General features: G+C 41.0%; 2 protein-coding genes across 11 annotated transcripts in view; both read left to right on the top strand.

Annotated features, from left to right (window-relative positions):
* The window catches only part of KIF13A (kinesin family member 13A), a 100931-nt gene extending 94162 nt beyond the window's left edge, over window positions 1–6769 (top strand). For 3 of the 10 annotated variants that reach the window (XM_042462243.1, XM_042462244.1, XM_042462246.1), the window contains 2 exons: window positions 1800–2862; window positions 4794–6768. In XM_042462243.1, the coding sequence (XP_042318177.1) occupies window positions 1800–2862; window positions 4794–5077 (1347 nt within the window). In that variant the 3' untranslated portion in view covers window positions 5078–6768. Of the gene's footprint in view, window positions 1–1799; window positions 2863–4793 lie in introns of those variants that run through there. The other 7 variants (XM_042462245.1, XM_042462248.1, XM_042462247.1 and 4 more) reach the window with 6 other exon arrangements.
* Window positions 6770–12430: 5661 nt separating this feature from the next.
* On the top strand, window positions 12431–26413 carry SIRT5 (sirtuin 5). Its single transcript, XM_042465708.1, has 9 exons — window positions 12431–12649; window positions 16752–16888; window positions 18741–18874; window positions 20147–20372; window positions 21630–21717; window positions 22437–22490; window positions 23532–23649; window positions 24534–24649; window positions 25403–26413. The coding sequence occupies exons 2-9, from the start codon at window positions 16762–16764 to the stop codon at window positions 25476–25478; spliced, it is 939 nt and encodes a 312-aa protein (XP_042321642.1). The 5' UTR covers window positions 12431–12649; window positions 16752–16761; the 3' UTR covers window positions 25479–26413.
* Window positions 26414–26734: the final 321 nt, after the last annotated feature.

Below are 26734 nucleotides of genomic sequence, written 5' to 3'. Positions count from 1 at the left end.
GGAGTACATTCATGCCTGCTCTTTAACAACGGCAGGAGCACATTGTCCACTGAATAGTTTCTTGAATATATTACTGATTCTCAACTCCATTCTCTTGCTAGGCAAAAGATTTAATATTCATGTTTATTTTTTGATACTTGGATATAAATCAGGGGCATTTCTCTGTTCAGCCTGCTTATAGTCATGAGAAGAAGGCCCTTTCTCAAAGCTCTGCCCCATCCTTGATGGGGTGACAAAGCCTCCATGATACAGTTGCAAGATTGTTTTTACATCTGGTGCTTTGTTCAGTATTCCATTAAGAAGAATGTGGGACATACGAAGCCAGCTCCCTGGAACTGATGACATAAAGTGATCTGGCAATACTACTTCATGTCACCAGACTTGCAGAGGGCTTGAAAAACTGTTTTTCATTCAGACTCTAAATAGAGTCTACTGTATATGAACAAGAGTGGACTGCTGCATAATTTTTTTCCAGTGCAGTCTTCACCACAGTTGTTATCTTTACATGCTTTTGCTTATGTCAGGGATGGAGAAAGTGCAGCCCACAGTCCACAAACATCCCCCCAAAACCATTTTTGCAGCCCTCAAACACCTCCCCCAATTTTTCTGCATGATTTTTGGGAAATTATCAGCCAAAACCATGTAAAACCTCTCTAAGAATGCCCCTATAACTCTTTTTTAAAACCTGTGTATTGACTGAAATGGCAGCAAGAAGTGATGCAGTGTCTTAACTGTCTAAGAAGATGGGTATTGAAATTTTTAGTAAAAGGCAAAAGATGTATACGATCTGAAACTAGAACCTAGGAAGTGTACTCCCTCAGGATCCAGAGAATGGTACAACCAATACCATGAAGCCAAAATGGTTTCACATTTGTTTTTCTCATACCACATAGAACCCCATCCATCATAGCAAACTATTATAAATTAGGGGAGGTATCTGTGATGTCGCATGGATGATGAAAGAAAAATCAAACATTCTACCAGATTTACAACTCTCTGGATTAACATCAAGCAGCAATTTGGATCCCAGCCGTAAGGCTTCTGAGATAATGGGAATATAACTGTCTTTATTACCACAAGAATCAAACTCTTGAGAATAATGTGAATAGCAGATGCTCTTTAAAAAACAACAACCCTGCTACAGAGCAAATTCAGTTGAAATCAAGTTGAAATTAAATGCAGGCTCATAGTCTTGTTCAGTGCCTCAGGAAAAAAAGAAGACGTTGATTGATCTCTTATACACAAGTAGCCATTCATACACACAATCTGTTTTATTATAGGACAAGTGGTATACACCATTGTTCTTTACAGGAACTGGCTGCAGATAAAACTTTCTAAAATAATGATTCTTTCAGAATCCTTGATAACCAAAGCTGTCCTGTTTAAAATCCTAAATAAATAAATAATATCATCTGGTATACATCCCTGTGAGAAAACTATGTACTTTGTGGTGAATGCAAATGTTTGGAAATGGCTGTATGTTGCATCTTTTCAGTGCATCTGTTTGCAACAAAAAAGATAGAAAGACTAGAACATTGTGAGTGAGCAAAATGTTTAAATAAAAATGATGGTTTTTCTGCCATATGGATAGGGCTCATTTTGAAATTGCATGATTGCTAGCATCTTTACATTAAAGACTGTTGACTAAACAACATTCTTAGTACTTTTTAGTATCTCATTACTAGGTATTTACTACATTCATTCTTCAACTAGGTATTTACTATGTTCATTCTTCATTGACAATGTGCCATGTACTATTTAAATGCAGCAATACTAACTGTTAATTTTTACAATTTTAGCAGGACTCTGAGGAAGATGATGAGCTGGAGGCCATTAACAAGAAACCTTACGTGCCCGAAGAGTTTGCTGACTTCAGTGTTTACAATGCCAGCCTGGAAAACAGGGAATGGTTGTCCTCTAAAGGAGATTTTGTAAACTCTCGTGTTCTTGAAAAAGAAGTATCTCGTAGCCCCACCACAAGCAGTATTACTAGTGGCTACTTTTCCCACAGTGCCTCTAATGCAACTTTATCTGATATGCTTGTTCCTTGTAGTGACAGCACAGATCAATTAGCTAATCAGATAAGAGATTTGGACTTGAATGACCATTCTGTAGTCCACCTAACCTATGACTTGAAATCTTCAAACAAGGAAACTTCAGAGCCAGAAAAGGATTTGGCCAAATACTCAAAATCCATGTCACCAGTAAAAGGAAATGGTGCCTTAGCAATAGAGATTCCAGTTTCTGAAAGTGCTGGTACAGATGCTGCAAAGTCACATTATTCATCTTTGGAGTCATCGGCTAATAAAAAGAGACGACGGGGGATTGAATTTCCATCTCGAGAAGCAACCGTGGAACACACTTCAAATGTTTTTGAAGATCATGCATTTACGGAATTCATGGGTGTTGATGATGGAAAGGAACTTGAATATTCAATTCATCCACAATTCTCTTCCAGTGGTGGTGCTAGCAGAAGAACAAAACTCTCAACAGCTGGAGTGAACTATGCATCAGATCTCCCTAAAAATGCTCACAACCAGGACAGTCCTGTGAAGCATTTGGAATGCCTACCAGTAGGATACCAGCTGTCAAACAGTATTGAAGACCCTTTATTGGCAGTCAGAATAAAAGAGGCTTCATTTTGCCAGACATATGCAGATTCTTTAATAGCAGAGAACTTCACAAGAAAAAGTCTTGCAGATGCCTCTCATGAAAATATTACATCTGAAGAGACCTCTAATTTGGTGGCAGTGGGGGAAGAAGTGTATATTGGTAGTGATAAGACTGGCATAGTAAGATATGTTGGGCCTGTGGATTTTTCAACTAGTACCTGGGTTGGCGTTGAATTACATTTCCCAGCGGGTAAGACATTTTCATTTTCAGAATATATGAAGAATTTTGTGCCACAAAGTTGTTTAATAATACTTTTGTGTCCTGTATCTGAGGACAAGAAAACATGAACCTGTGAAATTGGGGACGCATGTTGAACTTTGTATTTATTCATATTCTAATATTCTAAGTTTTTTTTCCAAATATGAAAGTCAAGGCTTACATATATTCTCCACACGCTCCCACACCCCAAGAAAGATTATTATCCCCATCTCCACCCAGGGCTAATAATAAAAAAAAAGACTTGTGTTGTAGTCAAGGCTATCTGATGGGAGGGATGTGAAGCCCATATTTTAGAACTCAGCAATCAGTTTTACTGTCCTGTGTGTTATAGCTGGACGATGGGAAAACGGAGCTGAGTTGAGAGTCAGTGTATATGTAGCTTATGGTTGAGGAAAAATCAGAGTTGAAATTGAGAATGAAGAGATCTTCAATAGTAAGCTTATGATTCTTCCACCATTTGGTAATATTTATGAAACCTGGGGTTTTTCCCCAGTACAGTTTAGCATTCTTACTGAATTTGATTTTTAATTGTGAACTGGTTTGAGTGGAATTTTCTCTTCACAAACCTTAAAATACTTTTCAGTACAGTTTAGCATTCTTATTAAATTTGATTTTTTATTATGAATGGGTTTGAGTGGAATTCAGAGTTTATCATTTGAATTTTAGAGTTGGAACTTGATATGTTATTGTCAGATGTGAATGTCTTGCACCTAGGAGGATAATTCCTGCTTAGCAAATAAATAGGTTAGAGTCAATATGGTACAATGGTTTGAGTGTTGGACTAGGACTCTGGGAGATCAGGATTCAAATCCTCAATTGGCCATGGAAACCCACTGGGTGACCTTGAACAAGACACATTCTCCCAGCCTCAGAGAAACACAATGGCAAACCCCCTCTTAACAAAATCCTGCCCAGAAGATCCTATGATAGGTTTGCCTTAGTGTCTCCATAGGTGTAAAATGACTTGAAGGCAAGCAACAACAACAAATGACTCAATGTATTTAGTGCATAATGTATTCAATGCTATTTCTGATTCAGCTTTAACACCCCTGCTTCTCCAATTGTGTCAAATTCCATAGTCCATCAGCCTTAGCCAACATAGATAATAATAATAATAAATTTTTATTTATATGCCGCCTCTCCCACAGGATCGAGGCAGCTTACAACATCAATTAAAACACAGTATAAAATACAGCATACAGTTAAAATACTTCCCATTAATTCCCTCTCCTACTACCACAAAATAGCAATTAAACAATCACAAGAATTAAAAAGAATTAAAATTAAAAATAATCAAACAGTTAAGCCAGTCAGAGGGATGGTCCATTAGGGTGTTAGGCTAGTGGTAAGTGATAGACCTTGTAGGCTCCTCATCCCTATTTCCATTGCTGTAAACTGTGCTTCATTCAGGTATCAGATAATGTGAGAGGCCATCTATTTTGGAAAAAAATCAGTACATATTAAAATGATACTGGTATCGATACAATATATTCCCAGCATATCTCTGCAACCAGACAATATTTATGAACAGAAGTGATGGATGGAGATTTTGACAACTGAAAACAGCAATTTCCTTCCTAGTTTCTATAGTTATGCAGCAATTAACTATACCAGTATTTAGATCTGCATCAATTTATGGTTGCATTTAGAATGCCATGAATCCCTTGTGGATACTATAAAATATATTTGTAAAAAAACATGAGTTCATCAGCTCAATCAAAAACAGTGAATATATCTCATTACATTTCTTGAAAACATTGAAAATTTCCAAACAGTTCCTGTGATTTGAAGTCCAGTGATGGCTCAGAGACTTCTAAATCTTCAGTGTAACTCTTAATTAGAATACAGTGAGTCTCACAATATCAAGATGATCATTTAACTCTTTGTATGTTTGTTTTAAGGGACACATGATGGAACTGTAAAAGGTAGAGAGTACTTCCGCTGCAAGCCACAACATGGGATGTTTGTTCGTCCTGAATGCCTCACGAAAACACCAGCTCCCACAAAGACATGCAGTAGCACTTCACAATCTCAGGTATCATCGAACATGGAGAAATGGAAGAGTTCAGTTCTTCAAGGGCCGCCCTCTTTCAAAACAGGGACAGGAAGCCTCTGTCAATCAGGAGATGCAGCAGCTTCTGCTTTTTCTAGAAAACAGGAGATCAGGAAATCTTGGATTAACTGAAGCTGCAGTTTTGTTCTTGTTTTTGCACTTGCTGCACACATCACAGTGTGGGACTTTTTTCAAAGAAATTGTATAGTTTTAATCTATTGTAACTAAATGTTTGAATTATGTACACATTTCTCTAGTTCTTTTTTTAAAATAAATAAATAAATAATATATATATATATGGAGAGAGAGAGAGAGAGAGAGAGAAACTTTATCACTTGCCTGCCTGCAGGCCAACACATCTGCACACTAAATTGTTAAACTGCAACCCTATACACATTTGGGAGTAAGCCCCATTGAACTCAGTGGAATTTACACCTGAATAGGTATGCATAAGATTGTGCTCTTTGTAGCTAGAACTGTGAGGTACTTGATTTTGTTGCTCAACAAATTACACTATATGTAAAACCAGCGGTTCTCAACCTGTGGGTTGCAACCCCTTTGGGGGTCAAATGGCCCTTTCACAGGGGTTGCCTAAGACCATCGGAAAACACATATTTCCAATGGTCTTGGGAACTGAGATGAAAATCATTTTATTGTTGGGAGTCAGCACAACATGAGGAACTGTATTAAAGGGTCGTGGCATTAGGAAGGTTGAGAACCACTGCGTTAAATATTTTGTGGTGTGGGAAGTCAGTGGGATGTGAATATGTATTTGAGGGAAAACCTACCATATGCTGTTAATTACCAAAGAACTTACGTTAGGCTGATATACTTGTTGTTTATATCCTGGTTTTTATTGTATATGTTTGTTTTAACTGATAGCTTGGTGCCATTTTTCTAAAGATTAACACCAGGCACAATGCTGCCTTATATCCTGTTTAATAAGCACACTGAAGAAAACGGCTTTCATTTTTATTTTTTGTCTTATTGGGGGGCCTGCTACTGTGCTGACTTGACATTTATTGAAAATATTTACAATGCCTAAAGCGTGTATGTTTGGCGTGGTTCATGTGCCAACACGGGCCGATCAGGCAATCTCTATGCAGAAACAGTATTAACTGCAGAGGAAAAAAAGGTGGACAACATTTTCAACAAATGGCTTCTCTTTTGAAAACGGACAGGAAACAAAGCAGCACCAATAGTACATCTTACTGAAGGTGTACTGTTTTGTTGCTGGCTGTGACCAAGGTCAGATAAAGGTCTGAAGTGATTTGATCTGTAAATTTCATTTTATACTGTGGATTTGTATTATGCTTTTTTGTTACTGGGGAGCTATTTCATGTACAGATACTGTGCTGGATATTTGTAAAGTAGCAAACGGTAAAAAAGACAGTCATGAATGGCCTGCTGTATTCTTTATTTTTTAGAAAGTATGAGATAATGGGACCCTAAAGCAAGCTGCTGCTGCTGCTGCTCTTTGATTTGTATGTATAGTAAGCTAACTCCTAGTATTTTGCAATTACTGTAAAGAATTGTAATTTATATTCTTTTTCTGCTACACTGTATTTAATTGGTACAGAATGTTTGTGTGTTAGAATACAGATGATTCCTACTGTATTTTACAAAACGTCCGTGCCTATTTGACTTAATTTTCCGTAACATAAAACTTTTATGAGATACAGTGCTTAGTTACCACTTGATAGCTTGGCATAAGTTGCATTTACATCTTGAAACCAAAATGATGAATTATTAAAAGAGGTGAAATATATTGCTGATAAAAAAGCTGAAATATATTGCTGCAAAAACAGCGATTGCTTCCCTCTCTCCATAGTTTATGAGATAAATATGGTACTTGCCACTAGGAGACTTTCAGTTTCTCAAGTGTTTATTAATTATTTCAACACAATACTATACTTTCTCCAGTACTTCTCTTCTTTAGCAGCCACTTTATCAAAATAATACTATTTGCTTCAGTGTGACTGTACCTACTATGATGCAGAATTTTTAATGGTAAACTGCAGTTTTTAAAGGTATAAGTGCACCATAGTAAAACACAAAATGTGATACTATAAAACAACTTTTTACGATCCTAAAAGATTAGTTGCTCACAGAAAATGCTACAAATAGTCATAAAACATTAAATTTATTATAAAATAAATTTAAATTGTTCTAAATATACGTTGAAGTGACCTAAACCAGTGAAAGAATATGTTAGCAATAACTGTAATATCCAAGGATTGTGACCATCATTACACTACTAGAAAAAAAGCCTGGAGGTGGCAGTATTCCACTACAGTAGTGTTGGGATTTGTGTGGCCCTCCGGATGTCTTTGGACTGCAACATCCAGCAGCCCTAGCCTGCATAGCCAAGGGGAACAAAATCCTGGGAGTTGTATTCTGACAACATTTATATGTCTACCTGGATAATTAACAATGGTATACTTTTGCATATTATTCTATTTGATACAGTCTTGAGTTCTAGAGTGAATTGAATTGTATAGCGAAATGCATTATTACAACATGGGCAATGGGAGGGTCGCCAAAGATTGTTGGGTTGGAGCAGGAGTTATGTACACCAGAGTACTTCTGGTGCTGGAGAAGAGGCTATATAATCTGGATTTATATTAAATACTGTATAGCTGTTACTGAGTTCTGATATTCAGTACCCTCCCTCATATTTCCCAGTTTTGGGGATTTTTAAAAATACATTCTTAAGTAACAGGAACACTTCTCAATTTTAAAACTTTTATGAAGACTTTTGAATCAATGTGAAGTCGAAGACTTTAGAATCAATTTGTAACAGTTGATACTAACGCTGGCTCACTGCAGCTACCAGACCTCCGTTTTAAATACTGTAATTGGAAGTGTTAGCAGATGTGGGGTCTGGCATCTGATACATTATAGCCTACATTTCAAGTTGAAGGTGAACAACTTGAATCAAATGTATATGTATCTATCTCAAGTACAATGAAGTGCAAACAAGGTAAGTATGACAGCAAAACATGATTATTTTGAAATGAAATAGCAGCAAACCTCTGCAAAGCTGAAACCATAAGCAGAAGTAAAAAGCCATATCTAACGTACTAGTAGGCCTTGGTATCCTCTGGGGTTTGGTTCCAGAACCTCCTCTGGATACCAAAATCTGGATGCTCAAAGTCCTATTAAATGAAATAGCATAGTAAAATAAGTGTCCTTTACATAAAATAGCAAAATCAAGGTTTGCTTTTTGGAATTTGTATATTTTTGGAGTATTTTCAAGCCATGGACAGTTGGATCCATGGATAAAGATATGGATGACTGATTATATTAAATCTCAAATATTTTTAATAAGTCACCATATGTTCTCTAGTCTGGGTGTTTGGTTATGCATTTACTGTGCCTGGATAAAATATTTACCCCCACTTTGTGTTACAACTTGAAACTGAAATAGATTTTATTGACATTGTTACCACTTGGTGTACAAAAGATACTCAACACTGTGAAGGTGCACATAATGTTTTTACTGTGGCCCCAAAGTTAAGTAAAGAAAAGCAATCTGGTACTTGTTAGTTGCTATGTATTCATTCTCAGATTAAAAACACTTATTTCAGGAAGGCCCCTGACTTTCTTTTCAAGCATAGCTAAACAAATAGCATGATAAAGATCAAGATGCTATCAAAAGGAGCCCATTATGAAGTTGTGTATAAGCACTAACCAGAATACACACACAAATACACATACAATACCCCAATTGTTAAGTCCTAATAACACCATCTTTACAGTGAAGCCTTGTGTCGTCTTCATTATGTGGTGGGGATTGGGATGACCAGATGTTCTTCTTTTCCAGGACATTGTCCTCCAGTTCATCCTGTCCAGGAAAAATTCCAGAATGTCCCCATTTTGAGCACGACTAAGAAGCATGAATTTATATGAATATTTTTAGCTATTCTTTGGTACTGCCCTCCATTTTTCTTGAATGTCCTCCATTTTGCGGTGCCTTGTCCTCCTTTGCGGTGAGGACATCTGGTCATAAGGATGCTCTTCTGGGACTACCTTGCAAAAGGGAAGCCTCTTTTTTCTGTGTCCACTTTGCTGTGTAAGAGCTTAAAATTTTCAAGTGTGAGCCATTTCTTTTGGTCACTGGGAGGAGGAGGAGCTAGAAGCCTCATTCGACAGAACTGATGGTAGAGGTGTGCACCTAATGGTGCACGGATTTTTCTTTTCACAGTCATTTTTATTTTTATAGTCAAGGAGGGTTTGGAGTACAGAGGAAAAGGTCACCTGGGCACAATGTTGGAGGACATCTTCAATTTTACACTTTTCTATTCACAACTCTCTTAAGGGACTCGTGGGGACTTGCTCAGAGGAAGTGAGTCAGTGACTTGCCTCTGGAACTAGCTAGTAGAGGAGGTCACTTCACATACAACAGAAGTACATAGTTGGAGGAATGTCACACACAGAATTAGGGAAACCAGGGAACGTCCTAATCGATTTGAACCTCTCTATTATCAAGGATGATGAGCAACAGTGGTAGGGACAGACTTCGGGGACAGAGCAGGGGAGCCTGAGAGTACCACCAAAGGGAACAGCTACTACTAAGCCTCAGAGGAGGCATGTGGTGGTTGTGGGGGACTCCTTGCTGAGAGGTACTGAACCAGTGGTTTGTGGGCCTGACAAGATGTCTCGGGAGGCGTACTGTCTCCCTGGGGCAAGGATCCATGATGTGAAGGAGAGACTGACAAGACCTGTCAAGCCTACTGACCATTACCTTTTGGTTCATGTGGGAACCAATGATACTGCAAGGCACAGCCTTCAGAATATATTAAGGGATTATGAGACTTTGGGTAGGAGGTTGAAAGAGATGGATGCACAGGTTATTGTCTCATCTCTTCTCCCAGTTGAAGGGCATGGTCCAGGAAGGGAGAGGAAAATAGCAGAGGTGAATAACTGTCTCTGCAGATGGTGCCACCAAGAGCGATTTGGATTTTTGGACCATGGTCTGAGGTTCCATGAGGAGGGACTTCTGGCAATGGATGGGTTGCATCTCACGCCAATTAGCAAAACGTTTTTGCCAATAGTCTCAAAAATTTGATCAGGAGGGCTTTAAACTGAGTTACGTGGGGGAGGGGGACAGTATTCTGGAAGGCAAAAGGGCTGGAGAAAATAGTAAAACTGTCATAGAGGGAACAAGAAAACAGTGCAAGGACCCAAAAGTGGAAGGCAAAGGAACTTGCTCAGGCAGCAAGTCAAGGGGACCCATGGTTTAAGATGTCTCTACACTAATGCACAGAGCATGGGAAATAAGCAAGATGAACTCGAACTCCTAGTACAACGAAGCAAATGTGATATAATTGGCCTCACTGAAACCTGGTGGGATGAGTCTCATGATTGGAATGTGGAAATAGAGGGGTATAACCTTTTAAAGAGAAATAGGCCAAACAAGAAAGGAGGAGGAATAGCACTATATGTCAGAGATATTTACACCAGTGAAGAGATCCAGGACATCAATCATGGAAGCCAGGTGGAGAGCATCTGGATAAGAATCAAAGGGGAGGGAAACAACAAGGATGTTACGGTGAGAGTCTATTACAGACCCCCGAATCAGACAGAGGAATTGGATGATACCTTTCTAGAACAAATGACCACACACTCAGAAAGGAGAGATGTAGTAGTGATGGGCGACTTCAACTATCCCGATATTTGCTGGAAGTCAAACTCAGCCAAATCCTCAAGGTCTAGTAAATTCCTCACTTGCCTTGGAGACAATTTCATTGTCCAAAAGGTGGAAGAGGCAACAAGGGGATCAGCTATTTTGGATCTGATCCTAACCAACAGGAATGACCTAGTTAATGGAGTGCAAGGGGTGGGATCCTTAGGTGAAAGTGACCATGTTCTCCTGGAGTTTGTTATACAATGGAAAGAAGAAGCCAGACATAGTCAGACGTGTATTCTAGACTTTATTATTTCTGCAGTGCGGATGCAGTCTTTCCCATCCCAAGAAACATCAGATTTGTTTGAACACAACATTGAAATAACATGGATGACCCTTGTGGTCTCTTCCAACTCTACGATTCTATGTTTTGCGTGTCAGTTTTTTTAACATACTATATAAAATAGATATTAGAAAAATCAGTGTGGGTTCACACACATACACACACATATTCCCCCTTTCACACAAACACAATAAACTTTTGAGATTGTATATGTACCTGTCCTCAAGTCATCTGTCAACTTACTGCCATGCCATGAATTTCCCAGAGTTTTCTTGGGGTCTCTAGCTTTACAAGGCCTTTAGCCTTCTGTTCTCAAACCGAACCACAAATCCTAGGATTCTGTAGGATGGAGTCATGGCAGTCCAACTGCATGAGTTTTTAACAGTGTACATAGGAGCTGGTTTTGCCCAGTCCCTTCCTCTGAAATACAGCCTACAGCACCCCCAGTATTCCTTGGCGGTCTCCCATGCAAGTACTAACTAGGGCTGACCCTGCTTGGCTTCCAAGATCAGAAAATGGGCTTCGAATTTTGCCCAGGGAAAACCTGCAGCCTGGAGTTGCATCCGCACTGCAGAAATAATCTAACACTGAGGGCCCAAACAGGCGAAAATAAAGCTGCTTCTGTCACTTTGGAGGTATGCTGCTTAAATGCTGCATGTGTCCTAAAAGGCCAGAAGCCGTGCCAAATCCATGCTCCAGTCCTAAGGTCTGGAGTGTGGCTTTGGCACAGCTTCTGGACTCAAGAAGCGTGTATCGTTTCAACAGCATACCTGTTTAAGTGACCCGAAGCAGCTTTATTTTGGCCAGTCTGTTTGGGTCCTTTAACTGCCATGGTTCCATGGGGACATACTAAAACAAATGACAGTACTTGCTCATAAAGATAAATGGGGGAGTACTTGTCCATAGGGAAACCTAGGAGGATATGTGCTCATGGGGATACATGGGGGAAGATTGGATGGCACTTGTCTTTAGGGAAACCTAGGAGAATACTTGTTCATAGGGATTCATAGGGTGATATGTATATGTGTTGCCTATGTTTCCCTATGGGCAAGTATCCCCCAATGTTTCCCTATGGGTCAGCACTGCCATTGGTTTTAGTACCTCTGGGCTCCAATGTGAGGTAACTGTGGGAGAACTGTGTCCGCAACAAGCTGCAGCTCCCAGAGTTACCTAACACGGAGCCGTGGCAGTTAGAAAAGTGGGCTCAAACCGGATTATTTCTGCAATGCGGATGCAGCTGAAAGGGAAGGGGAGAGAGAGAAGGACAAGCCGGGCATCCTCCCTTCCAGACAATGAAGCCCCACAAAATGTCTCCCTGTGGGCAAAGCGTGCTCTTCCTCTCCCCGTCCCTGAGGAGCCCCAAGGGCCGCGGAGGCCGTGGTTGGAGCCGGGGCCTCGGTTGGGGCGAGAGAGGGAGACGACGTGCCACCCTCCACGCAGAGGCCGGCTCTCTGGGCCCGCCCTTGCCTCCTCCTCCTCCTCCTCTGGGGCTTGTGGTGGTTACGGTTGCCGCCCCTGCAGCGCGGCCTCCTGGCGGGGAGGGAGCAAGCCCGGTCCTGAGAGGCACTGCTGAGGCGGAGGAGGCAGTCGCAGGGCTTGGGCCTGGCGCTGAGGGGAGCCCGAGCAGGCAGCCCTCTCTCCCTCCCTTCCTTCCTTCCTTCCAGGAGGCAGGCTCTGGCCTGGTTTGGGAGTTGAGACGGCAGAGCGCCAAGGAGGAAGGAGCTGGCCCCCGGTATGTGGCCTCGTTGCCATCTTGGTGGTGGTTCCTTATTTCCCCCCCCCCCCCCCCCACGGCTCCTCCCAGCCTTATTGGCCGGCGGCAGGGATCCCCAAGCGCCCCCCATTTGGAGCAGGACGAAGAGCATGGCTTTGCATTGATTGGCTTCTTTGGTCAGCGTCCTCCATTCCCCCCCAAGTGCCCTCCCCTCCTTGGCGGTTATGGCAGATGGTCGCCTCGCCCCCAGAGTGTCTCTGTGTGTTGTTGTTGTTGTTGTTGTTCCTCCTTTCCCCCAGTTTGCTGCTGTTCCTTAGTGTGTGTGTTGTGGTTCCTCGTTTCCCCATGTGTGTATCTGCATGTCGTCATGCCTTCTGCGTTGTTGTCTTCCCTGTCCCTATTTCCTTCCCATAACTCCTCAGAAGAAAGGCCCTAGGAAGGGAAAGGGCTCCCTCCATGCTCCATGCCCATTGTGGCCAGATGTCACAACTGCAAAGGAGGACAAGGCACCACAAAATGGAGGACACCCAGCAGGACCTGATCATGGAAAAGCTTTAAAACAACCCTATAAATATACATTCATGCTTCTTAATCATGCTCAAGATAGAGAGCATTCTGGAATTCCTCCTGGACAAAAGGTTGAAACGGAGGATATGATTATTATTGCAATATTATTATTATTATTGCACTGCTTTTCTCCTAATATAGGGACTCCAGATGCCTTTAAAACATTTAAAACAGTGTAGGTTAAAAACAAAACAGTGGCATTAAAATGTAGATACCTAGTTTTCAAAAACCAATTAAACCATTTTAAAGGTTTTTAAAAGTTAAAAGCATGACATTAAAAATTAAAATGTATTAAAAACTCCGTACAAACCTTAAAACTGGAATTAAAAGTAAAGCTGTTCCAATTCTAATCCTCCAGGCGTTGTTATTTTCTTCTCAGAAGGAAGGAAGGAAAGAAAACTTGACTGTTAATTTATATGTTGTCTGTTTGTTCTCTGAGAAGCTTGCATCCAGTAACTGACTACACTCATCCCTCCCCTTTTGCGGCTTTGATTATTCATGTTTTTATTAATACGATCTCTCTAGGAATATGTAGGTCCTCCAGTGCAACTCTGTGGTCAACTTTACCCAAAAGTCACACTGAAGGACCTAGAGATTCCTAGAGAGAACACTTCTCTAGGCATTTGTAACTCCTTCTGCGCAATTCTTTTGTCAGTTTCTGGCAGATGTTGACCACAGAGTTGTGCTGGAGGACCTAGAGATGCCTAGAGAGGTGTTCTCTCAGGTAAAAGCATAGTATATTATTTGCAGTTTTTCCATATTTGGGGTCCTGTGCCCTTAATCCCAGCGAATGTGGAGGGACAGGTGTAGTTTCAGGTCCCCTTTGCTTCAGTGCAGTGGTGCATTGGATATTATGCACCTCCAGATCGTGCCTTGTCCTCCTTCCCCTCCTTTCCTTTTGGGTCCTCTATGAGAGCTAGCATGGCTAGTGGTTTGAGTGTTGGACTATAGCCCTTATCAGATGAGTGTGGAACTGGGGGTCTTCTGCACTGGGCGATTCGAATTCTATTTCGGCACAAACCATAATACCTGGGAGTCCCTCCGCATTGGCATGATTCAAATTGGCCAATCAGGCATTCGCGCGAAGTGCACTCAGTCAAGAATGGTTTGTCACAACTGGATGCGCAACATGGAGGATTGGCCGATCTTGTTATCGGCCGCCTTGCACATAGCTCATGGTGCCCTGCTTGTTGCAACCTTGATGAGAACGCTTCCGGGTGATAGGGGAGGTCACGTCATGACAGCCCGGTTAAACAGCTGGAGAAGCCAGCCCATGCACAGTAACAATTGCGATACAACGCCGCCCCAATCGCTACATTCCTCTCTGTTCCTCATCTACAGGCCTCTTGGGTTTTTTTCCCCCCACCTTTTAAAAGCACAGTAGCTTAGTCCCTTGTCTTCCCTTGCTGTATCTGCTCAAAAGACAATCATTCGCAATTTGCTCAAAAAATTGGGTAAAATGTAACATTGATTGTTTGCAACATTTGTAGCTTTCTCCCTCTGCAGAAAGCAGTGCAAGCCTGGCTACAATCTGGCCTCGGGATAAAACCATGCGCATGTGCGCTCAAAAAAATTGTTTGAAATTTGAAAAGGGGGGGGGGTTTGCCTGACAGGGAGCTCCGTTCATGGACCTGATATTTTTCCTCCTGCAAGTAAGGAATGCCCAGCGACGAGGGCTTTAGGCAGGGATGCAGGGAAAAAGACCGGCTCCTAAAGGATGCCTTCCCTTGCTGCCTTCTGCCCAGGGTCTTTCCTCCTCCCCCTTCCCTCCGATGAGGGAGGAATGCCTTGCCCTTCCAGGCAGGAAGAGGCGCGGGGGGCACGGGAATCGCGGTTCCCAGCAGCCTCCCCTCCTCCTCCCGGCTTGGGCCGCTGGGCTGCATCCAGCAGGAACAGGCGCGGGCCGCTGAATCGCGCGTCGCCGGCCGTTCCAACGGCCTCCTCTCCTCCTCCGCTTGATGCCGCCTAGGCTGGCTCCAAGCCGGGGGTGGAGGGAGGAGGAGCTGGCCTGGAACCGCATTCCATCCCGGCCCCCGCTGCCTCTTCCCTGCTGGGATCAGCCAGGATGCCGTCTCAGCCGGGAGGAGGGGAGGAGGAGGACCGCTGGGAACCGCCCCCCTCCGCTTCCCTGGAACCGGCAAGAGGAAGCCCACCTGAAGTAAAATTGGATCTGGGGGTTCTGCGATGAATTCAGGACGGGTATGTCCACCCAGACCCATTCGCACTGAGATCGAACAGAGCCCCATCCAGGATAGCGCCATCCCTTAGCGCGCACTGCCAACCGCTCCAAAGAGATCCATGACGCATTCGTTCGGATAGCTCGCGCATTCACGTTGTGTGGTTGGGCCTTCGATGCTGGTATGTGGTATGGTGCGAAATAACGGGAAATTCGAACACCCAGTGAGGAAGCCCCCAGTTCCACACTCATCTGATAAGGGCTAATGTCTCTGGAGACTAGGGTTTGAATCGCAACTCAGGCATGGAAATCCACTGGGTGACTTGGGCAAATCACAAACTCTCAACCTCAGAGGAAGGCAAACACAAACCCCCTCTGAAGAAATTTGCCAAGAAAACCCCATAATAGAGTTGCCTTAGGGTCACCATAAGTGGAAAACGCCTTGTAGGCACTAAACAACAACAGCCACTGCAGCCCATAACACAAAACAAACTGTTTGGGGGAGATAAGCCCTACTGTTAAAAAAAACTCTGCACCTTACAAATGCATTGAGATTAGGACACCCAAATCCATGTGAGTGAAAATATTCGAACAGCTGAATTGGACCTACAGTTATGGATGGGATTTGTTATTCACTATTCACATAATTCGTTGACTGCAGTTGATTGCTTCTAATTGGGTTTGAATTGGATTTAGTTCAAAACACATGAATCTGTTTTCCTATTAGATATGCTACTTGTTTATTACTGTGGTGGTGGTGTGCCTTCAAGTTGTTTCTGACTTAGTTCCTCCTAATGTCCCTTCTCTACTTTGTTATTTGGCTACAGGCAATTCCTGGTCAATTTTGGCTAGTGCTTAAATAAAAGACCCCAAAAGTTAACCATCACAGTTCAGAATCTTATTGATTGATCACAGCTATAGAAGACTCATTGAGTCAATTGTTAAATAGCAGGTCAACACATAGGTAAATTCACTTAATTTAGTGGGTCTATTCTAATTAGAATAAACAATAGGATTTAGACCAGGATTTTACTGTTGAGAGATTCTAACACATAACGGTCAAGATGAGAAGCAGAATAGCAGCACTTACAGTACTGTGGATGTTTTTTATGCTGTGATGGGAAGACGTCTTGAGATTTCATTTCTTGTGCACCTAAGACTGCGTCTGTATTTCCAGAGCATGTCAGGAGATACAGTAAACTCTTTCTGAGCATAGCGTGAAGTCCTTAACCAGTCCAATGAAGAAGCAGGTCACTAACCACAACAAGCTATACCCTAAATTTCAAGTGAAAATATCCAGTGTGTCAGCAGAGCTGCTTTGTTATTTGCTTGTCAAGCAAATATGTTCATAGTTTTCTGTTTAATCTTTTTCTACAGTTAGTACCGTATGGTGATCCTGATGAATCTTTTCCACTCTGCTACGAGACGGTTGGTTTCCCAAGTATATTGTGGACTTAAACCTGCTTCTTCTAAGAAACAAAGGACCTGCTTTGAAATGACGCGGCCCAGTTCAAGTAAGATTAGATTCTTCACGTCCTTCTGCAAGATAAGATGTCTGTAAACTGCTTTTTATTTGGAAGTGAATGATCCTTGAGGTGAACATTTGGAGCCTTCCCTTTGAATCACTTGGACCCTGAGACCACTGTTGGTTGAGACAATTGCTTCTGTAATCAGTGGGATCTGTTGAGCTATTCCCAAATTTTTATTTTTATTTTTTGCTTATTAAAAAGGTTCTTTCAATGGTTTCAATTTGGTGGATAGTTTAGTTACATTATGGGCATCCTTCAGGAGTGCTTTAGTTGGGTATTCCTGTACGGCAGGGGGTTGGACTAGGTGGCCCTTGTGGACCCTGCCAACTCTATGATTCTACAATTGATGTATGTAATTATATAACTGTGTATTTTTTATATTTTTTACTTAAGTCTTTGTAAGTGCTTTAATTGCAGTGGTTTTAAATTTTTAAAGGGCCTGAGTCTCAGGTTCAGACAAAGGTGGGGTAATGATGATAGAGTGTGCCCGTGTCATATGTGGGCACCTTTTACATGGCTTCCAGCTTACACTGGAAGCCCTGCACCATTCAATGAATGGTGCTTGCGCCCACGGCACTCGCACCGCCATGTGCACAAGCCCCATTGTCCTCAATGGGATTCGAGCCTAGGCGGAACTTGCCTTACGCGGCAGGGTCCGGAATGGATCCCCGCGTAAGGCAAGGGACCACTGTATAATCTTCTGTTTTGCTTAGCATAACATTCATATATTCAAAACTTTTCAGCAGACCACACCTTGATTGTCAGCACTTTATAGCTCTGCTACCCAAAATCCCTTAACTGGAGACCAAGACCTTACAAATTTTGGACCTATTCAAGGTTAAATGGGTATGGTTCCCATTGAATCTGATTTCAGAAATTGCTTCAAAAAGGGGGGGGCATGCTTTTTGTCCATTTAACCCGCGTCTAAAAGACGCTGGGAAAATGGGGTTTTTTGGTCTTAATCGATTTATTTAGAAATAAATTGATTCAGCCCAAGTGGAACCAGACGGATTCAAATCAAAATTGAATCTGGCCTGGTTCCCACTGGCAGCCCAGCCGGGGGGGTGGGGAACTAGCATGGCTTCTTTGGATGCTGACCGGGTTCCCTGGGCTTTTAAATTTTTTTACTGCAGCCAGGGAGGCCAGAAGGAGAGATGCTGGTAGCCTTGCGACCTCATTGCCGGCTCCCCCCCCCCCGGGGTCTCCGCGCCCCCTTTCCGGGCCCCCCCTCCGCCGGGAAATTAAAAAAAAAAGGCCCAGGGAACTCGGTCAGTGGCCAAAGAAGTCGGTAAGGAGGCTGGGCCGGGGATTTGAGGGCCAGGAGAGGCCAGAGATGGGCCGGACCATCAAGCTATCCCCCCCCCCCCCGCCACTGAACCGATTCCTGAAACTGGCACAAACATAGTGGGAACTACGTTTTTCAGAACCAGTTTCAGAAATTGGTTCATGAAGTGGATTTTCCGGTAAGTGGGAACAGACCCATGAAATGGCTAACATGTAAAAAATTTAGGATACTCTTTTTAGCAGATGAATTCAATTAATAGTCATGTATGCTAATATTCCTAGAACTAAGTTTTAATATTTACTGAAACAATTCAGTATTTGTAGTGCCAACAGTAACAGGAGACCAGAAATGTTAAGATATAAAACTCTGGCCACATTGCTCAGAATAAAAGAGAATTATTTGTCCTGTGCCCTCCTATCCAGCCATCATTATAGCTAACAGGAAATTTCAGCTTATGTTATACGCTTCCTTATGAAAATAGTTTTCTGTTTGTTTAAGTGCTGTCACTTTACATTGTGGGAAAATTGACTTTTCTTCCTTTTCTTTTTAAAGATGTTGCTGATTTTCGAGAAGTATTTGCTAAAGCAAAACATATAGCTATTATTACTGGGGCTGGTGTCAGTGCAGAGAGTGGTGTTCCAACCTTCCGAGGTGCTGGGGGCTACTGGAGGAAATGGCAGGCTCAGGTATGTACTAATCTTTACCTGCATTTCCAAAATGCTAAGTATTGTTACTTGATAGTGCTAGTAGTACTCAGGAACCTAGTAGAATCTTAAAACCTGGAAATGTAAGCTAGTTAGAGTGGTCAATGATGTCCATCAGTACATAAGGAGGAAAGCTAAGGGTATAACAATCCGAAACCGAAACAGCTTGTTTTCTCCTATTTTCCACTTGATGTTTGCAGTACAATATGACCCCAGTATCTGTGGAGGATGTGTTCCCATGGTTACCACAGATAAGTGAAACTGGTTAACCACAAATACTGTATTTACAGCAGAGGTTGACCATAGAGTCACACCAGATGACCCCCAGAAGCCAGTAGATGTGGTTTCTCTAGAAATACCCAAGTCCTCTAGTGTAACTGTGTGGTCAGTTTCCATAGACTCATGCTGGAGGACCTCCAGATGCCTAGAGAGGCAGGTAAATGAAACTGTGCTTACCAGTCCTGTGGATATGGGGGTCATACTTTCCTTATACTTGTTATTTTTTATATTTAGGCTATATTGATTAAATATGGCTTGCATGTGTGTGTGCGCGTGTGTGCATGCGTACACAAATAACATCATCTGTTTACAAAACATTAATACATGTACTTCTTCCCCCCACTCACTTGAGGTGTGTAGGGTGGCTTTATGGTTTACACCCCTTGCTCATTTCCCCCCAATGTGACATATCATTTAAACAAAAGCCGAAGAAAATAATGGATGTGAGCAACATAGCCACTAAAGGAATTTGGTATAAAGTCTTTGGTCCAAATCTCATCTTAATCACAAATTCTCCACATGGCCTTAAATTAATCAATCCAGTGTCACTCAGATTCAGTCCCCCACCCCCATTTGCAGTATGGATGACAGTAATAATGGTTTAGCATTTAAGTGTTGCTGCAGTGAGCAAGTCACTTATAATGTGTCCAGAGAAAAGCGGAGAGGATTTTGTGAAGCCAAATGCAGTTCACTGTTACAGAGACTCTGATCTGGCTTCTGTTTTGTATGATACTGCTACTGATTGGCTCCTAACTTTAGCTTTTCAAGTTTTATTTTCAAGCTACTTTTTGTATTGTTCAATAAAATTTCTATTTTGTTTTATCCTCTTACTGTTGCCTATTCATTATTAAGCATACTGAATATTGCAGTGCATTGTATTAATGCCAAGCTCTTTTTCTGCTTTTATAACTGCTCATAGTGAAAATGAGGCTTCATAATCATGTTTCAATTAATTTCTGATTTCTTCCCTGGCAGGAATTGGCTACTCCAGAGGCTTTTGCAAGAAATCCTTCTAGGGTTTGGGAGTTCTATCATTACCGTAGAGAGCTTATGTTTACTAAACATCCAAACCCTGCACACATTGCTATAGCAGAGTGTGAGGCCAGGCTTAGCAAGCAAGGCAGGAGCGTTGTGGTCATCACACAGAATATTGATGAGCTCCACAGAAAAGCAGGAACAAAGCACCTCTTGGAAATTCATGGTGAGAATTCATAGCAATGTCTTACTGCTGCCTCCTATAGCTATCCTTTATTTGGGTTTTTCTTTGGGCATTTCCCAGCATAAACAATGCACATACTAGTAACAGACCTGGCCATATACTATGACTGGACATTTTCCCTCTCCTTTCCTGTCTTAAATGTCCCTGAAGCAGTAGCTTAGCTAACTTTGGATTGTGCAGGGCTGTCCTCTTAGCCTGCCATTAAGTGGGGCCACTTGGAATTGCTTATGCCCTGTCTCCAGTCTCTGTTCATCCTGCTACTTTTTAGGTCCTGCAAAGCTGATCTCTCTTTCTATCCCACAACTATGGGCACCTTCCACCCATGGCTGCCTCAGTAATTTGAAGGCCTGGTGGGACGGTGAGACAGGTAGAGAAGGTGGTTAGCCTGCTGGTAACAATAGTGGTAGGTGTGTGGATTTATTTGGTATTCCTGCTGTGAACACTGTGCTCCTTTGCAAAGCTGCAACAGTCTGGGTGGTCACTACCCATGACATAGGGCTGGGAAGGAAACAGCACAGCAAAAAGTAGTGAGGAAACAGTGTAGCAAAAAGTATTGAAAATATGCCATGCTCCAGTACCATGGCTCTGATTGCTGCATTTTCATAAAAAAGAAAACATGATGAAATCTCCATGGCTTTCCTGTGTATTGTGCAAATTGTGACTGAAAGGGAGGTTAGAAATTATATTTGAGGTGACAGAGTAAAAATTGCAAGCACAAACCAGAATTCCCAGGGGTGTGGACAGCATTTCTTACTGAAGCTCCTTACCAGCTCCCTCTGCTGTTCTTGAGGGCTTGGGGATCATCCAAAGAGCTCCAGTGGGAAAGGGAAATTGGTAGTACCCCAGTTTTCAGCATGTGACCAAAGTCTTTATATCTTGATCTTATATTTAACTCACTTATTTTTACAAGTTTACTATATATGAAGGCAGACTTTTTATAATTTTGGAAATGTAGGTTTACAAAGTCTGTTTGCAAGTATTTTACAGACTTATATAGCATGTATGTGCTACATCTGCAGTCATTGGGAGGCATTGACCTGCTTTGTATGTATTGGTTCAACATATCTCCTGTGGGTAGCCAATTTCACTTGCAAGTCAAGTATTTTGTTCCTTGTTAGAATTGTTAAGTTCCTGCAACATGTATCAGATCTGCACTTCTTTGTTAGTAGTTTTGCATCACCAAAAGAAGGCAAAATTTAAAGATATAATCTGGATTTGTTTTTGTTTTTAACTTCACAGGAAGCTTATTCAAAACGCGATGCACCAGTTGTGGAAATGTAACAGCAAATCACAAGAGTCCAATTTGTTCTGCTTTGGCTGGGAAGGGGTAATTGGTTTGTGCTGTAATATCGACAGATTGAGTCAGTGGGGAGCGATAGAAATGTTGCCTTCTACTAGGGACAGTTTTCCTAAGAAAAGTTGAATGAACATTAGAGATGAGATTCAGTCAGTCAGTCATTCACACACACACATACATACTAGATGTCTGTAAATACAAAGCTCTTCTGTTCAGACAGAGGGAAAGGGATGGAAATATCCACCAAGAGTATTTCCCCAAACTTGTGGGGTGCATCTTCACAGGAACTTCCATCCTTAAGCAAAGTGTGATCAAAACAGTCCTTTAGACAATTTTGGTCAGTCAGGTTGTACTGTACTCTTATCTCCTTTCCATGCTATAAGAAACTGAAGAGTAGTCTGATATAGCTATTAACATTATTGGGAGAAACAATTTCTAAGACATTTAAAAATGTTTTTATAAAGAAACAGCAGAGAGACAATTTTCATTACATGGAATTTAAAAACATTTTCATTTGCCATTATTTGCCACTATGCTGTAAGAAAATTGCTCTCACTTCTCTCAAGCTAATTTTCAGGACAAAGTGGTCCCTGTAGTACTGATTACATCACTGGAATCAATATTCTTACTATTATTGATATGTGAGAAATTTCCTTGATAAGAGAGAGAATGCGATACTGATTTTGACAAATATTGTGAATCACTGTTTATTTCAAAGTTTACTCTCCCTCCCCCGTCCTCAATTCTAGTGCTCCAGATCGTGATGCAGAAGATACCCGGATTCCAGTGGAAGAGCTTCCTCGGTGGGTGTTGAGCCATTAAAACAAGGAGTTTGGGCTGATGACTATATGGATTATAGAACTTTTTTGTCAGATAACAGACCAGAGCTGTGTGAGAGTTCCACCATGCTCATTAATTGTAATCCAAGCATTTTCAACATATTCATGTTTTGGTCATGCTTTCATCCAAAGGGGAATTTCAGGGGAGTGTAAGTCTCCTACATCTCTCAAAATCTGCAGTAAGGAGTCAGGACCTCTCAGCCCCCCTAGAAGAGTGTTTTAGAGGACAGGGGGCTGCAAGGAGGAGGGAGAACTGCTGAAAACTGTCCTTTCCCTGTTCTGCTGACAGATGCCTTCTGTCAGTGGAGAGATACTAGTCTGATACCATCCTATGTTGCATTCTGAAAAACTGTGTATACTTACTACAGAGTAAGTCTTGTTAAGTGCAGTGGGATTTAATTTTAAGTAAAGATGCTTAGAATTCAGCTGCCATTCCTTTTGTTCATTGTACAGTGTTTAGGTTTTGGAAAAATACCATTTTATTAAAGCAAAACTAATCCTATTTTTTCTTTATCATAAAATACAATGCACTCAATTGTTAGAAAATATTTATTACAAGATAGAAGTACATTTTGATAGTAACTTCTTCATACTCAACACAGCCTTTTATTTGGCAAAGTAAATTTGATATTTGGTCATAATCCAACCAAGTTAAATATGTATATGCTCCATTGGTTTTAGCTGTAGAACATGTAAGCATTTGGTTTTTTCCTGTTTTAAACTCAGTAATACATAAAATAGTTTTTTAAAGGCTGAATCACACTCTTTATTGCATAATTGCCATTTCAAGATTGGATGACATTTTGAAGCATTTTAGAATTATTGGATGCTAAATAAATTATCAAATTGATTTCCCATGTGGTTTTGTTTCAGATTAAAACAGTATAGTTTAAAATAAATAATCTAAATTTGCAGTAAACCTGGTATAATTTCAGCAGACTGTGGATTAAATTAACTAAACATTTGATATAGCTTTACTCCAGAAATCCTATTCTTCTTTTGCAGGTGTGAAGAATGCAGTGGCCTCTTGCGCCCTCATGTTGTGTGGTTTGGAGAAACTTTAGATTCTGACATCCTGACAGAGGTTGAAAAAGAACTTGAGATTTGTGACCTCTGTTTGGTGGTAAATTATTTTTTAAAAGAATTATTGTATTGTCTTTAAGGACACTAGCCTAGTTACAACTACATGTTTTCATGCAAGGATGTCGAATAATGCAGCTTTGGTCATGAAACTATTCTATATTGATATAACACAGAGCTGAACAGTTAATTGCTGAAATCTTATCAAATAATGGTGAAATATTTCCATAGCATGAATTCAATTAAAACAACAAAGAGATATTTTAGCTGCCAGGTTTGATACATGTGCTTGTTATTGAAACAAAATGTCTTTACATTGATGCTGCTGTCTTGATTTCAGATAAAACTGTCGAGGTCCTGATAAACTGTTCAAGGTTTTTAATGGTCTATGTAAACATTATTTTACATCCGCCACAATACTGTGTTCTGGATATGCAGGTTTCCAAGGTGATAATCACTTTTAGATTGCACAGTGTTATTACATCCCCCCCCCAATAATTTGTGATTGGAAAAAGGTTACCTTAAATTAGTTACCAGATCAGTGTTGATTTTTAAAGGTAGAATGAAGTTATGTTTTTCACCATGCAAACATAACATTTTGTTTACAAATCAGTAGTGTGCCTCATGGGGAAATGTATCGCCTTCTCCACTCTGTCCCACATAAATTCTTCCTTTTATTCTTTTTCATGTTAACCATAGCAGAATGCAATGTGCCTCTATCAATTCAAATGGTATTCACAAATATTTAAAGCTGGCTTACAAAAATGTAGTTAAAGGTTACTGTTGCTGTTGGAACAGTCTTTGGTTTAGAGGCTGGGAATCCTGGTTTCTGTACCAGTTTAAAGTAGTTGGCTGCAGTGTTAATGCTTGTTGTTCAGTAGTTGTTGAGATAGTGATCTTGATGAGATATATTCTTGTTTTTTTCAGGTTGGGACTTCTTCTATAGTGTATCCTGCTGCTATGTTTGCTCCTCAGGTATCTGCTAGGGGAGTGCCAGTCGCAGAATTCAACATGCAAAGCACTCCAGCAACAGACCGGTTCAGGTAATATCTTAATACCTTTTTACCTTAATACCTGAGGAAATTTAATTACCTACTTACTGATTTCCATTAATTCTTCTGCCAAAAAAGGCCAATCAAGATAGCCAGAAATGCTAAATTACAGAATAAGAACCAAGTCTTAATTAAAACCTAACCTAAAAGTCAATGAAACACATAGTAATAAAAGATAGAGCCAGCACCAACAATTAAAATTGCTTTTCGCAACATACCAGCTTACATACCAAGGGCCAACATCAATAAAATGTCTTCACTTGCTGATGGAAGACAACAGAAAGCCAGCCTAGTCTATTAGAATTGGAAACAGCCATTGAAAAGGGGCATGCCTGGTGCCCATGTCAGAGGTACCAGGCATGCCACTCATAGGGGCAGAATTAAGAGAAGCCCTCCATCTCTTTGTCCTGCAAGGAGCAAGTATGATGTGTACAAGAGTAACCTGCCCATCATCTAAAACGTATGGCAGCAATAATTTAGAGCCTAAGTATGTTTAATACCATAGAAATCAGTGGGAAAAGAAATAAAGATCATATTTGAACTAGTTCAAGAAATGGGAGAATAGCTAAAAGAGTTAACTCTCTTTTTAAAAGAGCTACAGGACTGGCCCACAGCCTGGCTCCCCTCCCCTCAATATCTTTGTTTGGGTTAGGGTTTTAAGATAGTAATCAACATGTATTTATATAATATTTATGTGTTATTTGATGAAATACTGTTTAAGTCCTAAATAATCTTATGTTTCAGGTTCCATTTCCCAGGCCCCTGTGGCACTACGCTGCCCCCTGCACTTGCTCGCCATGAAACGGAGATCATCTCATGAGCATTGATCAGAAGCACAAAGAAACAAACAGAACTGTTAAATTCAACAGTGTGAAAACACTAGAAGGACTTTGAACCGGTAGAGGACACCTTGCTTGTTATTCAGCAATGGTATCTGAACATCTCACTGAACAAAAGAGATCATCGTTCTCCATCTGATTACCAGAATGAGCAAAGCAAAAAAATATATCAAGGACATCATTTTTGTTGGAACTAAAACAGTTTATGTGAAGAGAGGGCCTACATATCCAAATAGCGTAATAACAAGATATTTGGGCTGCGGAGTATCAGATTATGTCTTTAGTCAATCTTAAACGTCAAGGGACTTTACCACAACTGTATGCTTCACAGAATGATTTTTTGAATGTAAAATTCTGAGGGGAAAATTACAGGAGTCAATAACTAGATGGTCAAATGGCAGCATTTAATAAAGTCTACCCACAAGTATCTTTGCAGAAAACTAATAAAACAAAGCAGTTTTTCTCAAGATGATGGACACTAAAATATTCAGGTCTAAGACTGCATTTATTTCTAATCCTTGCTGCTATGTGACTTCAAGTCATTTCTAACTTGTGGCAACTCTAAGGTGAACCTATCACAGGGTTTTCTTGGCAAGATTTGTTCAGTGGGGCTTTGCCTTTGCCCTGAGGCTGAGATGATATGACTTGCCCAAAGTCACCCAGTGGGTTTCCATGGCAGAGCAGGGATCTGAATAAGTGATGATCCAGTGCTCAAGCCACTATATCATACTGGATCTCATTTCTGATTGTATAAGAGTCATCGAATGCCTATATGGAATAGCATCCACTTGCATAGTATAGATGCCTTGTTCCTTTTCAATTCTGGACTTGTTTGAATATAATTCTGGGCTTACTTATTATAGTCTTTTAATTTGCTGGTGTCATTTTAAAAGGACAAAAATAAATTTAAAAGGTGCTTTTGTCTTTGTTGTTCCAAAATAACTTTCCTTATCTAAAACGTGAGGCTGTATTGTTAGGTCGCTATTAAATCAGTGCTGCTGCATTGATAATACTGATAGAAGTTCAGTATGGGAAGTGAACTCAGGATTTTCATAGCGTGGAATAGAAATGTAATCTTTTTGATTGCAATGCAGTTTTGTAATTTCCATTTTGAGATATATATATATATATATATGAGTAGTGCTTACCAGAGTCTCCCTTGTGCTTAAAGAGGTGGGGAGGGAATCTTCCTTATCCCACTGTTGTTGTTTCTGACTTTCGGCAACCCTAAGGCAAC

This window comes from Sceloporus undulatus, chromosome 4, assembly GCF_019175285.1.
Source record: "Sceloporus undulatus isolate JIND9_A2432 ecotype Alabama chromosome 4, SceUnd_v1.1, whole genome shotgun sequence".
NCBI classification, from domain to species: Eukaryota; Metazoa; Chordata; class Lepidosauria; order Squamata; family Phrynosomatidae; genus Sceloporus; species Sceloporus undulatus.
This window is presented reverse-complemented; position numbering and strand designations above follow the sequence as displayed.

Bases quoted from the DNA above. Each gene is read 5' to 3' on its own strand.
- SIRT5 (XM_042465708.1), top strand. From the start codon at position 16,762: ATGGTGATCCTGATGAATCTTTTCCACTCTGCTACGAGACGGTTGGTT. The intron at 16,889-18,740 runs GTAAGATTAGAT...TTCTTTTTAAAG, and splicing joins AATGACGCGGCCCAGTTCAA to ATGTTGCTGATTTTCGAGAA. The intron at 24,650-25,402 runs GTAATATCTTAA...CTTATGTTTCAG, and splicing joins CCAGCAACAGACCGGTTCAG to GTTCCATTTCCCAGGCCCCT.